Consider the following 12846-nt stretch of genomic DNA (forward strand, 5'->3'; position numbering starts at 1 on the left):
ACACCTTAGCAAAATGTAAAACACCTTAGCACCTACATAACACCACGCTAAAAACAACTCGGAACAACTTAGCAATCATATAGCATACAGCAAGTCATGATAAAAACATCTCAGAATACCTTAACAACTACATTGCAACATGTTAAAAACCACTCAAAAACACCTTAGCACCTACAATACACTGAAGGCATACAATTGAGACCTTTTACAGTCTCCAAAGAACCATATAGCAACACAAAGAACTTTATTCCTCCAAAAATGGTTCTTGATAATAAAAAGGTTAGTTTGATAAATCTGATGTGCTGCAAGAAACCATTAAAGAACCTTTATTGTGAGTGTAACATGATGTAGTGAATATGATTGCTTGTGTCTGATCTCAGGCTCAGAATCGGGTGGGTTCAGCTTCACCGTGACTGATGGAGAACACACTTCACCACTCTACCAGTTCACTGTCAAGGCAAGACAGCTCACCATCTCAATGGAAGCAGAGGGAGAACTCATGGTCTTCCCAGGTGGGCACCACACGTCCCAAGCTTAAATCTAAACACCTGTCTCTCTCTCTGGGTCAAAAGAAATATCTTTATAGGTCAATTATAGTTGCTAAAATGTGTTTTCTTGAAGGAATCAGTGAAGTGATGTGATTTGTTTGATGATGTTTGTCAGGCACCAGGCAGGTGATTGGTGGAAATATTTTGAGGGCTATAACAAGTGAAGACGGTGATGAAATCACATACTCACTGGTGAAACCTCCTCGCTTGGGACGAATAATCAAACCTAACCAGCTTGGACAGTTTGAAGAGATCAACAGATTCACACAGACTGAGGTAAATAATGTTGTATATTTGTGAACAGAGGAAAACAGTGACACTTACAGCTAACATTTTAGAATGGTTTAGGATAATATTGTCAGAAAAACTAGTTGTCTAGTTGAAAAACTAGGCATTGTCATAAATCCCTCAATATGCTATCAATAAAGCCTCTTCCGTTGTAATTCCATCATTGACCACAAGAGGGCACCATTGTATGTGAAGATCTTATTAGCGGACAGTAGAGGGAAGCACTATGTTCTCATTACGGTCAGGTCAACTTATGAAATGTGCACCTATTTCACCTTTAGAACTAAAACTATATTCATTTATTGCTATAATTAGTGGCCGAGTTTGAGCTGTTTTACAGACCGTGTTATAGGTTGTGGCCAATTATTATTTGTATTTGCTTGTGTGTTCAGTTGGATGCAGGTGCTGTGTATTATGAGCATCAGATGCCGTCTGAGGCCTTCTGGGTCCTGAAAGATTCTGTCGAGCTGACTCTCACATCGCCTCCAGCAACAGTGCTGCATCACAGCCTGCCAGTCACTGTCTCGTACTATGCAGCCAATCGAAACGTCTCTTCTCAACTCTGGAAGAACAAAGGTAGCTGCCAATTAAATGAGTTGAGGTTTGATGCTGGTGCCCTTTATCATTTGATACAACATTGAACAGAAGACTTGAGAATGATTGGCAAATGTAGTGGGGACAGGATTAGGACACATTGCATGCTGCATTCAAACTGCAGGAATCAATGTGGTTGGAGCTTGTTTGCCAGGGTTCCTCAAATCTGATTTTGAAAGCCCACTTCTCTGCAGAGTTTAGCTCCAATCCTAAGACACTTAAGCAAGGTCTTGAGAGAGTAACTAGAAAATTACAGGTTGGTGAATTTGACCACGGTTTGAGCTAGTCTCTGCAAGGCCGTATTTGAGGAACCCTTTTGTATGTTAACCTCTAGGCCACATCTCTGGCAATTAAATGTAGTTTTGTCAATGTATTGCAGGTGTGTCCGTGGTGCAGGGTCAGTCTAAAGTGATCGACAACTCTGTGTTGGATGCCTCTAACCTGCTTGCCAGTTTGCCTGAGCAGAAGCGGAAGGGGCAGGTCATCGTCTACGAAGTTCATCGGTTCCCTGTTCATGGACGACTCACTATAGGGGATTCGGACCTGCGCCGTGAAGCTCCCCATTTCCAGCAGGACGAGGTGGCTCGTGGTGATCTGGAGTACTATCATGATGACTCTGGAGCATCTTCTGATAGCTTCTCTTTCCGTGTCCATCTGAACCCCAGTGGCCTCTACCCAAGAGTTCAGCCCGGTGCTGTAGTTCTGGAGGAGATCTTCCTGATCTCCATCAGACGGCGAGACTCAAACCCACCAGAACTGGCAAGCTTGGACCTTCTTCTAGAAGCACTACAGGGCTCCACGACCATCATCTCCAAAAACTACCTCAAAACTGTCGACCAGGACAGCACACCGGACGAGGTCCGATTCACCATCTCCAAGAGTCCAGCTAATGGTTATCTCATCTACACTGACTCCGGAGACCGGATTAACCAGTTCAGCCAGGAAGACATCAACAATGGGCGGGTTGCTTTCGTCAGCGATGGAAGTCTGTCCAACGGCTTCATGGAATTTACAGTATCTGACGGGAAACACCAAACGGACCCGCACACACTGCATATAGGAATCCTGGCCAAGTCTCTGATACTGAACAAAGCTCCGGAAATCCAAATCATACAGGGAGACGATGAGACACTAATCACTGAGGACATGCTGAGCACCTCCACTGGGGGTCCCGTTGAGGAGGATGTACTCTATAAGATTACTAACGTCCCAAAGTATGCAGCTGTAATGGTGGACAGACAGCCCACCTCTGCTTTCACGCAGAATCAGATTAAACAGGGAAGAGTAAGCGTCCGTTTCGTGAAGTCCACCTCACCGAGAGACAGCGTGGCCTTTGTGGCCCGAAGCAGAGCAGCGAACGTGTCCTCAGTTCTCAACATTACCGTGAAAGCACTGGCGAAGGTGGCCCAGAATCCCTTGCTCCCCAGAGGTGCTACTGTACTGGTAGACAGAAAGCTGTTGGATGCTACACCTCTTGCCAACAAGACCAGAACATCTCCAACCTTCAGCATAATCCAACAACCTCAAGGAGCTCGGTTCATCAAGAGGGGCGGGTCAGATGATGGCCAACCAGTGAGGTCCTTCACCCAACGAGACCTGGATGAAGGACGGGTAGCTCTGGAGATCTCAAACACAACTGGGGGTCAAGATGAAGCACGCTTCCTCCTAAAGGCGCATGGCGTTCCTCCTGCAGAGTGTGTTTTGCCCTTCCAGGTTGTTCCTTACGACCCTTCAAAAGTGTATGGCGCCACATTGCTCAAAGTTCCACCGGTGTCCATTTCCGACAAGGAAATGGGTCAATCCGAGCCCAGGTGGAGAGATGATGGTGACGTGGCTTCTGGCAGCACTGCAGCCACTCCTGTGGTGTCTAGACGAAACACGCTGTGGGCTATCCTTATCCCCATCCTTGTCATCCTCCTTCTCATACTCCTGGCCGCACTACTGGCATACTACTTGGTCCGACGCAACAAAACGGGGAAGCACAATGTCCAAACAGTGGCAGCAAAGCCTAAGAATGGAGATGTGAGTCAGGAGACTTTTAGGAAAACCGATCCTGCAAACAACATCCCCATGTCAAACATGGACTCCAAAGGGGCGGATCCTGAGTTAATACAGCACTGTCGGACAACAAACCCAGCACTGAAAAAGAATCAGTACTGGGTTTGAGATGGGGAGGCGACCGGACACTTGTGTTTTCAAGGCCTTGAATCATTCCAGTCAGTGTTATACAGTTCTCTTGCCATTCTTGCAATTATTGATGCTTATGAATTAAAGTTCAGCACGCACATATCTGAGTTTAGGGTTTCTTAGATGGCACAACCAGATCTGTGTGTGTGTGCTGATGATCTAATAGTCACATGGTCATTTTTCAGCTAAGGCTGAATTAACCAATTTTTAAGGTACTTTTGGACAAGAACATAACGTATGTTTGAACAATCCATTCTATGTATGTTTAGGCAGTAAGTGAGTTAAGATCTTATTTTTCAGTGTTACTTACGTTTATGTTTTGTGTTTGTTGCTTTTAAACACTGATCAATATATGTGCGCTTTTTTTCAAGCAGCCTGTTTTTATTTCGGGACACATTGTGCGATTTAAAATTGTTCTGACAATTTGGCACCATTATGATCACTTGTTTCAAGGAATATTCTGAGTTCAATACAAGTTAACAGCATCTGTTACATGACGTTGATTACCTGAGAAAATAACAAAAAGTCACACACTTATAATGGAAGTCTATGGGGCAAGTATTTGCACCGGGATAAACGTTAAAATACGCACGTAAGTGTAGAAACAACATTAACACGACACTGCTATGTAAAAATTACTTACTAGCCTTGTCTGTGAAAGTTATCCAAAACTTCAACCAGTTAAGACTGTGTAAAGCCTGGGAACTCTGACTTACATCAGTAAATTCATCTGCTAGAAATGTAGTCCCACGACAAAAGGCATTTAGACCAGTTTTTCCAAACCCTGTTCTTGGATGCACACCAACAGTACACATTTTGGATGTCTTCCTTATCTGAACAGTTTATTTCAGGTTGTGAAGTTTCTAATCAGTTGAATCAGGTGTGTTTGAGTAGCAAGAGTTTGAAAATATCCTCTGCTGGTGTGCCTCTAGAAACTGGGTTGGGAAACACTGAGTTATACAACTATGCAGCTCAAATAACATAGGTAATATAGTTCAATTTCAGATTTTAAATCCTTTGGAATACATTACCCCATAGACACCCATTGCAAGTGCTTAAGAACTTTTTTTCTGTGGTAACTGACAGCATAATAGTCATAATATTCTTAAGCTGAAAGCCTGCTTTGGTTTTCTGTTTTCAGTGTGCATGATAAAAATTTCACCATAAGCGGGGTCTGCGCAATTTTGAGGCACTTGGTGGTGCACTAGGTGTTAACACTCATAGGCCCTGTCCCAAATGGCACACTCCGGACTTGTGGACTTCCTCAGAGTCCACACTTCGGTGACGTCATGTAGTGCAGACCTATAGGGCCCTTAGCGCGAGTCCCTGAGGGCGCATTGAGAGGTATTTTTGGGACAGACTCGATCATCACGCCGGAAACAGGAAGACGGTCTGATTGTTGTTATGGACAGGAGCTACAGGTTCGGGGAAATATGCTGCCTATTGTTGTTGTGTTTACATATGACTCAGTAAAGCCCTGACATTCTGTTCTATTTATTTAATGAATCATAATGCGATCGTATTATTCAGCTCGCTATTATTAGCCTATGTTTGAGACATCAACCACTGCTCGATGATCATAATGTTTGTATAAACTTGTCATAAAAACCGTAATGATAATTACACTTAAATATTTTCTTCTCAGCCATGTTAACAATTGTCCGTGAGCGAAATCTCCTCCCATCCGTTGTCTGATTGTCTTTCGCAAGGATTCCTGGGTAGTTAAAGTGCGTGGAGTCTGCATCTATGCGGGCTTTGCGGAAGACCGCTTCAAGGGTACAAAGGGGCGCTGCTGAGCACACTTCAGAGCGTTAAAATGCTAAATGGGACGGCCTACGGACTCGTAGACTCGGCGAGCACGTGCAATTTAAGTCCACAAGACCGAAAGTCCACATGAAGTGCGCCATTTGGGACAGGGCCATAGGCTGCGTCTGAAAGCTTAGGCGGCTGACTTGTTGCCTCGCTGCCTTATCAGGCAATGACTTGGTAGGCAGCGTTTGCGTACGACAGCACCTCACGAAACTGATTTCGGACAGATCTCTGAGGCAGTGTAACGGTTTAATGATCTACAGCAAAATAAAGCGAGCTTTGATTATAAATAAGCAAATATTTAATTACTACAATAGTAATTTCTTGCTATAAATGATATCAGAAGTGGAAAACGTTGGTCAAAAACATACATTTACACACAAACTGACCACCAACCGCAACTTGCCATCTTTATGTTTTTAGCTCAATTGTCACAGAATGGAAAGCACAGGATTGTGGGATATCAAAGGCAGCGAAGGATACATCTATGCTGCCTTAAAAAATCGATTACATGAAGGTATCTTTCATGCCTTGATGTCTTCCTACCTTGGAATGCATCCTCCGAAGGCAGCATTTATCAGTTTTAGGAAGCAGCTATAGATGGGCTGTGGCTTGACCAGCCAAAGAAGGTGGAAAATGTAGGAAAACTCTGGATGAATATGTGAGGAAGTCCGAAGTACTCGTGTTTATACAGCTCATTTGAAAGAGTATAAGGACATCTTTAGCTGTCTAAGCAACTTATTCTTTGTACTGCAGAGCAGTGAAATCAAAGAAGTCACAACTTTGGGCTGACCTCTACAGGTCAGGCGGAGTATTGCAATACAGTCATAGTGTGGTCAATAGAGTATAATTTGAAAGGCCATAATGCAGGTGGAAAAATGAAACGGACGTGCCTGTCAGATTATGGTGCTAGTGCCAAATCATATCATGCCTGATCAAGTAGAGAAATTTCACAGCCATGTATACTTCTCACTTTTGACACATAACCAGTGCTGCAAAATTTGATGGATCAAGAGTGTAAATGAGAATTCATGTTTACTAATCATCATATCAGTCGTGCGAAAGTAAAACGAACAGCCTTACTGAATGCTTTTAGTTATTTTTCTATAAATCTATCTTTTCTACTCCGTCTGTTGTATTTGTTTTGTCCGTAAATGCTTTCATCCACTGCACTGATTACAGGCACTGAAGAACTGTAAAGTTTTCTCCTCCAGAACTGCAGCCACGGACAGGAAGTGAGTCAGCAGAGGCTGTATTCATGCTGTGTTCTGATTGGCTGCAGGGAAGATATGAGGTCATTATTCCTCAGGCTGCGGCGTCTATTTTCCAGAGCTGTTTTTCCGAGTTCAGTTCACACAACTTTTGTTTTAGGTTTAATTACAGGAAAATGGTTGAGTGAACGTATGTTTGAGCATACACGTTTGACAAAATTACGTCTAGGGTTTACATAAATCTGTCGTTTGAGAAAAATATATATCTGAAGTGATTGCATATGTGTGTGGCTAAAGGAATAGGTCACCAAAAAAATTTTAATTCTGACATAAATTTACCCAACTTATACATAAATTCTGACATAAACTTACCCAACTTAATATTTGAGTGTAACTTAAATTTAATCAATTTACCTTTATGTTACTTTTCTTGTTGTGCTAGGCACTGTTAGAATGGAAAAAGCATCCTTAACATTGTGCTAAATCAATTCCAGAGAGGATAAGAAAGTCTTACGGGTTTGGATCGACCTGAGGATAAGTAGTTTTCATTTTCTATTCCTTAAAAGTTTACCAAAAGACTGCCCATATCACTGGCTTTCAATGTAATTAGATGTTTTAATTGGTTGTTTGGCTATTTTTTCTTATCTGACCATAGCGACGTTCCTTATAATCAAAGACCAATTCCTCCTCATCATTCCTGAGTTTAATTATAGAGATACATGATCGGTTCCCAAGGTACTGCATATGGAATTGATATCACTGTTGATCTGATTTTCCCTTTTCTTCATTAAGCTAGTATTAACTGCATATCCTGGGGTTATGATATCCCATCTGTGACCTCTCAGGACATTTATATCTGTGCTTCTGCCGAGCAGAATTGAGATCACATGAAAACTCAGGTCATCAATGGTGTTTGTTCTCTGGGTATTTATGGGGATATGTCAACCTTAAACCCCAAATATACAACCCCAATTTTTGTGTCTTTGGATTCTGTTAGCTTGTAAATATATAATGTCAAATCTCAAAAACCTGTCATGAGAATCAAAATGCACTTTCCTCCAGCTCTTTAAAGATTACATTTGTGGGTGAGAGTTTTCATTTCCAGTGTTATAATTTATTTTTAGCATCTATATTCAGTTTAGTCATTGCTCTTTTAAAAGTTTGTGAACATGCAATGCATTATGTCCCTATAGAAAAAAGGTATATGTCATGGTCCCAATAACATAAAATAAAAAAAAAAAAAAAAAAAAGTGGAAAAAAGGTCTTTGTTTGGATTTGCTTTTGTTTCTGGAACTATGCATCCACACATTTTTACATGATAAAAATGTACATTTATAATATATAATATATAATAAATAGAAGTAATATTTTAGTAATTAAAACATGTAAATGTTGGCAATTTATATATATTTAAATATTACAATTTTATATTTAATGTAATGCTATTATTATTATTATTATTTTAGTAGGTTTTAGCACTACAATGGGGGTTATGCGAAATAAACTTCCGTGTTCTGTAAAACACGTCCGAAATCGCTTCCGGTTCAGGTCTTTTGTATGTGCTTAGTTAAATATCAACGGGCTCTGATATCAATATACCTTCACGTGAGCGAGCAAACATGAGCATAACTGATGTCAATCAGTATGCAATGCTTGCTTTTGACCACCAGATGGCGCAAGGGTGCCCATCATTTTCATTCGCTCTCATCTGCGCTCATTCTTTCCTACCAGCGGCCTTTTCGCTCTCTCTTCACAATTTCTTGGCTCTTTCTTTGGAATAAGACTCACTGTCAAACACTTCATAGGCTTGTTACTGTTGCTGAGATGCATGTGTTCAGCTTATTACATAGCCACCATTTACAGATCTTTTCATTGTGTTTAAACAGAACTAATTTATCTATTTACTTACCCTGAGAGACTTTTGTTTTGAAGTGTCTCACCATATGGATCAAAGTCAAAACAGCTCAGCTCAACCAGCCAATCAGGTCGCGCTCCAAATACAGTCCACACACCCACCTTAAAAAAAAATGTTGAACCCAGAAAAGGGGAGTAAATATTCTCAACAGACATTCATTCAGTGGTTTTAGATACTGAGAGTATTTTTTTTTCATTATGGAGTGATTAAAGTTAGTTGCAATCACTGATCTATATAGGCTAGATAAGTGCTTGCAATGCATGATGTCAATATAAATATATAAATTAAATATATAAATTAAAGGCAAAAGTATGCAGTCACCCCCTTCTAATTAATTGGCTATTTCAGATTCACCTTATAGCAAGTTCAAGAACTTAGTGTACAGTCATGCAATCTACCTAGACAAGCGTTCTTAAAAGAATAGGTTCCTGTTCTTTTCCAGCATGACAACGTGCCTGTTGCCATGTATCTGTCTGCCGCCCTGCACCTTTCAAATGCAGAAACCGGAAACATTTGCATAGAAATGCAGAAGGTCTTCATGGTTTGCTGAGTCTTTCAGTCTTAAAGAAAGAAAGGCAGATGTTAGGGACGAGAAAAAAAAGAGCAGGGTCACGAAAGGTCGTTCTCTCTTGTCAGTGGTCAGATGTGTCAATGCTGGTGTGTGTGTGTGTGTGTGTGTGTGTGTGTGTGTGTGTGTGTGTGTGTGTGTGTGTGTGTGTGTGTGTGTGTGTGTGTGTGTGTGTGTGTGTGTGTGTGTGTGTGTGTGTGTGTGTGTGTGTGTGTGTGTGTGTGTGTGTGTGTGTGTGTGTGTGTGTGTGTGTGTGTGTGTGTGTGTGTGTGTGACGGGGGCCTGAAAGTGGCATTCAAAGAGCAAGTTTTTGAAAACAATACCGTTATCGACTCAGTGTAAACTACAAAAATGCGAATTTGTGAAAACGGTGACGTCATGTGCATTACGTGTTCAGTCTACAGACGTCAATAATCAGTACTACAATCTTGTTTTGAACACATAAACCGTCATATGAACGACTAAATAAGGTTGATTTTATCCAACGATATGTGAGATTTCGTAACTTATATATCACTGTAGGCTACAGTAACAGATTTTGCGGTAAGCGCCAAACAACGACTTCAACACAATACGTTTTTTTTTTTTAAATATAAATTATATTCAGGATAACATTACATTCATACCACTGAATTAGCGGGACGTGCTTCTCTCTTTTGGTCAGTACACAAAAACTTCTCAGTTAACTTTATGTTCTCTTCTATTAGACGTGTCAAATCTCTCTGAAATCAAACTACTTACTCTTGTAAATATTAATCATGCAATTATTTAAAAAAGAGGTCGATAAACTAATGTTAGTCAGTCAGCAAAATTAAATGACTATTGTTTTTAAAATGAGTATTAATTTTAGATTTATCAGAAAATAATTCATTTTGACTGATCTAATCCAGGTTTTAATAAAGGGTATCTGCAAAATATAGCCTACTATGACACATTTCAGCACAACATTATGTTATTAAAATAAAACCTATGAATGTAGGAAACGTACTGGGAAGGTTCTCTTTAGATTGCAAAAAAAAAAAATAATAACCTTCAGAAAACGTTACTAGAACGTTCTTATTTGGTTCCCCAAAAAAGAACCAAATGGGAACCATATCCGGAACGTTAGGGAAATATTGTGACATCGCCAACTACTGGCCTGGCCGCAGAATACAGCGTTTTTAGTCATTTTGTGAACGGCGATAGTTTTGACAACATTGCCGTCTGTACGCGGAAACCGGAAAGGAAAAACATTTTCGTTTTTACATGGTTGTATACATTGGAGTCCACCACACTACTGCGTTTTCGTTTAAAAACGGAGACCTTTTGCTACGTTTGCACCTCCCGTCCACACTAAAACGGAGAAGTTTAGAAACGCTGCCGATCCGTTTTTCGTTTTGAATCTCCGGAGGGCGTTTTAGTGTAGACGGGTCAAAACAGAGAACTTTAGAAACGATGACGTAGTAGAGCTCACGCTCGGCTCTATGATTGGGTGTCATGGCGTATATCTTTGCTAGCAGCTGTTGTACAAGTAAATTCTGCATTTTACAGCGCTATAACTGCCTACATGCGCCGGAGTCAAGCTAATATTCGAGCGATCTGTGACAATTCCCGTGTGTAGCGGCGGCGTTGGCCGTACATGGAGCGTCGGTTTGGGGTTAACCCAGAGCATGGTGGGATAATTTTATCAATGAAGTTGTGTTTACACCGGCACGAGCATGCCCAGTGTTGGTGAATGGTCACGTGATCCGCGTTTTCAGTCGTTTTAATGTGGACGGAGATCAATTCTAATACGCAGCTAAAACGCTGGTGTGGACGGAGATCGTATTCGTTTTAATTATCCGTTTCTAAACTAAAACGCAGTAGTGTGGATGGGGCCTTAGGGGATTCTTTAAATCAGTTACTGAACACATGAGCAACAGTAATAGGGATACTTGCCTTATAGCAAGCACCACTAATTAACCAAGCAAATTTGCAGTTTATGTATTTCCTTGACCCAAAACATGTGTGCATCACATGCAAGGGCCCCTTCTCCTTCTGTGCATCCCGTCTGGGTGAAATGTGCCTCGCAGTTCTGTTTTTTTACATCCTGCATATGTGTTAACATTTCCAACCCCTAAATTAGCTTCCAGTCTGCTATTACAACACCCATGTTTCCATCTGAGGTCACCACAGAATCTGTGAAATCATCTCGCAATCTTGCCTTTTATTGGTCGAAACACTATTGTAATGGTCAAATGAGTTTACGGTGGTCTGATGCATTAATAGGTTTAAAGGGATTAAAGTTCAATGTTCTCTGCAAGAAAGCAACCAGCAGGAAATGTTAAGTGTATTGCCCTAGTTAGAGTCTACATGTCTGGGTATGTGATCCAAGACTTGTCGTCATTGTCTCTGTACTGCAGGGACTTTGGTTTCCATAGTGCTTCTTTCATGATGCTCAGGGATAACAGAGATGGTATGCAGTCTGGGACTGGGTAGACCGATAGTTTGAGCAATGAGCTCTGGAAAGGCACTTAAACGCTCTCAACATACAGTTTAATGTAACATGAAGAACTTTTTATCTCCAGAGACCTCAAAACCCCTCAAGAAGAGAATTGTTTGCTTTATTTTTAAGTGTTTTCTAAACATTGCATGTCAGATAGCATTTTCTTTCTGTAATAATAATAAATTTATGTGAGGGTTAGATCACTCTGTCTCTCCCAGAACATTGTGAACCACGATAGAGTGGAAGAATACAGAAAACACTGAAGATGGTGAGTCGTCACAGCAGGATCGGGCTATTTACTGTTTTTACCTATAATAATACGCCCAGGATTTTATCGGCAAATAACAGGACAGAGACTCGTTGGCAGTGATGTTATTGACTCAGACTGGGGCAGGGTTTAAAAAGAGCGCCGGCCGTCCTGCTTTATGTGTTCTAGAGCCTGAACTATTGAACTGTTCCATGATTTAACACTCATCTACATCTATAACCTGAATAAAATGTGATCTGTAATATCACTATTCATAAATGTCATTGCTCTTGAACTGCTCTACAAGCAAGCTGCTCTATAAGCCCACTACTCTATTCTGTAGAATCGCCTGTTTAATTAACTTGCTTCTCTATAATGGCTCTGCTCTATAAACTGATCTGGAACAACTTCACTACTCTACAATTGCTCTGTTCTTGAACCTCACAGCTCACTGCCGATCTAGCGCTTGCTCTTTAATAGAACCATTCCTTTCCAGAACCTCTCTGCTTTCCAGAACCTCTCTGCTTTCCAGAACCTCTGCTTTCCAGAACCTCTCTGCTTTCCAGAACCTCTGCTTTAAAGAACCTCTGCTTTCCAGAACCTCTCTGCTTTCCAGAACCTCTGCTTTAAAGAACCTCTCTGCTTTAAAGAACCTCTCTGCTTTCCAGAACCTCTCTGCTTTAAAGAACCTCTCTGCTTTCCAGAACCTCTGCTTTCCAGAACCTCTCTGCTTTAAAGAACCTCTCTGCTTTCCAGAACCTCTCTGCTTTAAAGAACCTCTCTGCTTTCCAGAACCTCTCTGCTTTAAAGAACCTCTCTGCTTTCCAGAACCTCTGCTTTCCAGAACCTCTCTGCTTTAAAGAACCTCTCTGCTTTCCAGAACCTCTGCTTTCCAGAACCTCTCTGCTTTAAAGAACCTCTCTGCTTTCCAGAACCTCTCTGCTTTAAAGAACCTCTGCTTTCCAGAACCTCTCTGCTTTCCAGAACCTCTCTGCTTTAAAGAACCTCTCTGCTT

At 41.2% G+C, this 12846-nt stretch overlaps 1 protein-coding gene across 1 annotated transcript in view; it reads left to right on the forward strand.

Annotated features, from left to right (window-relative positions):
- The window catches only part of cspg4 (chondroitin sulfate proteoglycan 4), a 59553-nt gene extending 54935 nt beyond the window's left edge, over nt 1-4618 (forward strand). Inside the window, exons 7-10 of the mRNA XM_056239284.1 lie at nt 381-512; nt 664-824; nt 1229-1412; nt 1810-4618. Of these exons, the coding sequence (XP_056095259.1) occupies nt 381-512; nt 664-824; nt 1229-1412; nt 1810-3596 (2264 nt within the window). The 3' untranslated portion in view covers nt 3597-4618. The remainder of the gene's footprint in view (nt 1-380; nt 513-663; nt 825-1228; nt 1413-1809) is intronic.
- Nucleotides 4619-12846: the final 8228 nt, after the last annotated feature.

The sequence above is a fragment of the Rhinichthys klamathensis genome, unplaced genomic scaffold, assembly GCF_029890125.1.
Source record: "Rhinichthys klamathensis goyatoka isolate OS25496 unplaced genomic scaffold, OSU_Roscu_1.1 h1tg000557l_1, whole genome shotgun sequence".
Classification (NCBI taxonomy): Eukaryota; Metazoa; Chordata; class Actinopteri; order Cypriniformes; family Leuciscidae; genus Rhinichthys; species Rhinichthys klamathensis.